This window comes from Cynocephalus volans, chromosome 11 (assembly GCF_027409185.1).
Source record: "Cynocephalus volans isolate mCynVol1 chromosome 11, mCynVol1.pri, whole genome shotgun sequence".
In the NCBI taxonomy this organism is placed as follows: domain Eukaryota; kingdom Metazoa; phylum Chordata; class Mammalia; order Dermoptera; family Cynocephalidae; genus Cynocephalus; species Cynocephalus volans.
The window spans coordinates 113,608,984-113,613,641 of NC_084470.1; the positions used below are offsets into that span (position 1 = coordinate 113,608,984).

At 51.4% G+C, this 4,658-nt stretch overlaps 1 protein-coding gene across 1 annotated transcript; it reads left to right on the forward strand.

Moving 5' to 3' along the window:
* Positions 1–1,436: 1,436 nt before the first annotated feature.
* LOC134390220 (cyclic AMP-dependent transcription factor ATF-3-like) lies at positions 1,437–4,228 on the forward strand. The gene is made up of 3 exons (XM_063113451.1): positions 1,437–1,511; positions 2,351–2,457; positions 3,964–4,228. The coding sequence occupies exons 1-3, from the start codon at positions 1,437–1,439 to the stop codon at positions 4,226–4,228; spliced, it is 447 nt and encodes a 148-aa protein (XP_062969521.1).
* The last annotated feature ends 430 nt before the right edge of the window (positions 4,229–4,658 follow it).

The following is a 4,658-nucleotide window of genomic DNA, read 5'->3' on the forward strand; positions in this document are numbered from 1 at the left end:
CTTCCTTTCCTCTGCTCCTGTACATTTATTTGCCTGCAGTCAGAGCTCAGCTTTCCAGCCACGCACTCACTTTTGGGCAAATCATTTCACAGACCTGTGGCGGGTCAGGGCTGGGCTACTCTACAGAGATCCCCCTCGTCCATTACCGTATGGAAGAGAAGTCCAAGGCTGGTGGATGATTTTCCCTAGTACCTAGAACTATTTACCCCATTCCCCTCACCCATCAGCTTACACTAGATGCTCTGGGGTGCTCAGAGTTTCTTTCACAGGAACTTGAACCTGGAACCCAGAGCCAGGCTACAACTCACCATTTCGAAGTTGGTGGGGCAAGCAGGCTCTGCTGGCAGCCAGAGGGACCAGGACAAGGTTGTAGAGAGGGAAGTGGAGCGGGAGGGGGCAGGGGCAGGCAGAGGGGGAGGTGAAGAAAGGGTCCCAACGATGCCCCTGCCTCTTGACCAAGGTTCCTCTGAAGGTCCTCCTGCTACCCTGCACTGGTCCTGCACCCTCACGACCAATGTCCCCTTAGGCTTATGTCAAATCAAGTTTCCGTTGGTTGCAAACTGTGAGTCCAAACTTAGCCACTCAGTAAGTTGCAGACCTTTCTTTGCAGACCCCTCCCCCCTCCCCCAGCACAGGCACCAGCCCAGGTGGAGCTGGGAAGGAGCGGGTTTCAGCACCAGCTCCAGCCTGTTTGCTGTGGACTTGGGACAGGGCTCTAGAACTCTCTTCCTCAGTCTACTTATTGAATGTTAACATGGGCAGGAGTCAAGCCTCCTTCTTCTGAATTTTCCCACTACATGAATAGAAATGAATATTTCCAACATTGGTCCCTCAATATCTGAACATCATTCCCTGCTTAAGACCCTTCAGCAACCCCTCATTGCTCGCGGGATTGACACAGCATAAGTTTCCACTTGCCCCTCTCTGCCCTCATCTACCCCCACTTCCCACTGGCTCTCAGCTGTACTGACCTGCTGGCAGCTCCCCAAGACCCCATGTTCTCTCTGGCTGCTCCCTGCATAGAATCATATTTCCCCAAGCCTCCAGCCAACTACTAGCCATTCTTCAGGCTTCCCCTCAGTTGTCACTTCCCTGGCACGCCCTCTCATGTGCCTTGCACCCTGGACATCTCCCTATTATCACAGCACTTTGCAGTGGCCTATTTCTATGTCCCCTTCCTCTGCTGCACCATGAGTTCCCTGAGGGCAGGCACCATGTGTCACCCCTCTGTCCTCCCTGGAGCTGATGTGGTGTGTTCAGGGAATGACTAAATAAATGCTGAGGCCTGAGGAATGAAGACTCTGGAAGGCTCCAGCACTTACTGACTCCAGAGGCCAGCACTATTGTCCAGGGTGATGTCTGGGAAATCCAATTTTCCAGAGGGAGGAAAGGAATAGGAAGGGAGCCCCCAGATGGGTCACATAGAAGTTGTGGGCATGTGTGATCAGAGAGGGAGCTCTTATGGAGGAGAAGGTGTGGATCGAAGGAATGGTGAGGTCAGCAAGAAGGAGGTAATAAAAGCACAGGATCAGGATCGGAGGGGATGTGAGGGGTACACGAGGCAAACGGGCCCTGGGCACAGGGTTGGGCTGACCAGATCCCAAAGCAGGACAGGGTTTTGTTCCCCAAAGATCCCCAGGGCTGGCTTAGGGTGAGATACAGAGGGGAGATTGGTACTTACTTGTTGGCTGAATCAATGGATGGTTCTAATTCACCACCCATAGGTGGCACCCAAGCTATGAGCTGATTAATGTCTCTTTGGTTGGGAATGGGCTCAGGTCCCTGTCCTCCAGGATCTCCATGGGCTTCTCCCAAATTCAGGAAGGTGGTGCTATGATGTTCCAGGTGAAGACAGAGATGAATGGGGTCACCATTGGACCCTGAATCGAAGAAAAGGCAAGAGGAGAGTGTGGCTAGGGGACAAAACTGAGGTCATTCCTGGTTCTGGGGAAAAGGACGTATTTGCCAAACAGAATCCATTTCCTGCTCTAAATGATTAGTTATTAATTTAAATGTCAGACTCTTAATTTTAAAACTTAAGTGCATTTTCAAAGTAGGTTGAATTTTCATTTACTAATATTGCCAATATAATTTTATTTCAACTAAGTTTTTTGATTTTCATCACTCATTCTCAAGTGTGTGTGTGTGTGTGGGTGGGTGGGTGGGTGGGTGGGTGTGTGTGTGTGTGTGTCAGGGTTTCATGCAAAAGTCTAAGGCTTTGTTTTCTCTGGGACCCTTAGCATTAGGGCTGCCTAAATTTGCCAGTGTTTGCTGGCAATAAAAGACAGTGTATCTGAGGTGGGCGGTATTTCTTGGCCCCCTTTAAACATGCACCTTTTGGATTTTATAGGTAGCCCCTGAAGAAAATGAAAGGAAAAAGAGGCGATGGGAAAGGAATAAGATTGCAGCCGCCAAGTGCCGGAATAAGAAGAAGGAGAAGACGAATGCCTGCAGAAAGTGAGTGCCTTCCACCCGCCCCTGCCTCCTGCTCGTGCCTGTCCCCATCAGCCTCACCAGCAGAAGGGGAGTTAAAAAGCCCCCTGCCTGGTCATGTTTTCCTGAGAAGAGCTTCATAGTTGGTAGCAGAAATGCCAGTTGTATGATGAGGAGGCAGGAGAGCTGTTAGCACAATGGACAAGACTCTGGATGTGTGAAAAGCAGGTGTGTGGATTAAAAACTGCAGGATCGTCTGGTGCCCAGGCTCCCAGCAGCCTCGGCCAGTCCATACATGTCCAGCAGCTTCCAGGCTGCAGGACACACCAGCCCAGTTAAAGAGGCTTCACTTGCCTTTTCCCTTTTTGCAGCTCTCATTTGGCTTGCTGTGAAAAGCCTTTCATTAATCTCTTCAAACAAGTTATTTCCTAATCTGCAAGCCATGGTTACACTTTCCTCGCATTCCTGACTGCAGCCCCTCTCCCTGGCCAGTGTGTGAGAGCTGCTGGCTGCCTGCAGGCGCCCCCACTGAGAAACAACAGGGGCAACAGCATTTGTGGGCGAGCAGGGCAGACCACGGTGCCAGTAGACTTTACAATGGCTGTGTCCATTCCCCAACATGTAGACAGATGGGGGCGGAGTCTTGACCCACGTGCCACAAGTCCCTAAGGGTTCTGTCGATTGCTTCAGGGGGTCAGTGAACATTAGGAAATTCTGTATGTTGCCATATGTGTTAATCTGTTTCTGTTGCTTATAACAAAATACCCGGAACTGGGTGATTTATAAGAAAATGAAATTTATTGCTTATACTTCCAGAGGCTGGGAAGTGCAAAGTCCAGGGAACACATCTGGTGAGGTGACTCTACAGCAGTGCAGGGTGTCACGTGGTGAGAATGCAGGAACAGAGAAAGACTGACCTTCTCGTGTGCTCTCCTCCTAAAGCCCTCAGAACCATGACCTGACCACCACTATTAACCCATTCACTACTGCAGTGTCCTACAATCTAATCACCCCTTCAAGGCCTCACCTTTCCATGACTGTAATAGGATTTCCCACCCTCAACAGTTACAGTGGAAATTTAGCTTCCAATACATGAATCTTGGGGGACACAATTCAGTCAATCCTCAGCATCATGTACATTTTTTCTGGGGACATGAGCTTCTCAGTGAGATCAGTGACTCACAAAAGACTAAGCACCATGAGTCTGGACTTCTCCCCAGCTCCTAAGGCCTTTCCAGGTCCAGAGAGGACCTGCACAGAGGCCGTTGGGCTCAGGCAAAGGAGATCTCTGGACTGTTCTATTGCAGCGTCAGTACTAGCAGAGCCATAGCCTACCTCCGAGGCTCCTCTAGGGCTTCTCTAAAAAAGCCCCCAAGTTCAAAGCCTTCTCCAGGGTCTGCTTTCTCCCAGACCTAGTGTGGCCGTCCCATCCCTGTGGCGCACTGTAACAGGGAGCCCGTACATTCCCTCTGCAGGTCTCTCCCAGCTTGATGAGCCCCAGGGTGTCCCAGGTGCTCCTCTGCCATCCAGGCAGCGCCCCCAGACCACCCCCTCCCCACTGGCCCTTGGCTCCATTGCGATGGCCTCTGTTGCTTGTCCCCAGGAGTCGGAGAAGCTGGAGAGTGTGAACGCCGAACTGAAGGCCCAAATCGAGGAGCTCAAGAATGAGAAGCAGCATTTGATACACATGCTCAACCTTCACCGGCCCACGTGCATCGTCCGGGCTCAGAACAGGCGGACTCCAGAAGATGAGAGAAACCTCTTTATCCAACAGATAAAAGAAGGGACATTGTAGAGCTAAGCGGCCTGGTTTGGGGGCAACTGGGGAGTCCTTATCGAATCCTCCTTTTACACCCAAAACCCTGAAGCCATTGGAGAGCTGACTTCCTGTGCACCTCTAGAATCCCAGCAGGAGAGAGCCATCGAGGCGAGAGGGCCGCGGTGACTCAGCAGGGCCTTTCCACTCTGCCCAGGGTAGACTATGGCCTATGGCAAGCGCATCTTTTGCCTCAAGTCCAGGATTCAGGCCTTAACATCCTGGCCATTCTCAGATGTTCCAGATGGCTCCTGGTTAGGGTCCCGCCCAGCTTTCATCTGGATTCTACAAAAGCCACGATGTCCACCATTAGGATTCATGCAGAAGTGTGTATACCTCGGGTGGATGGGGTGGGTCGTCTCCTCCACTGTGGCTGCCACTGTCACTTGCAGGAGTTGTGGAGTGAGGA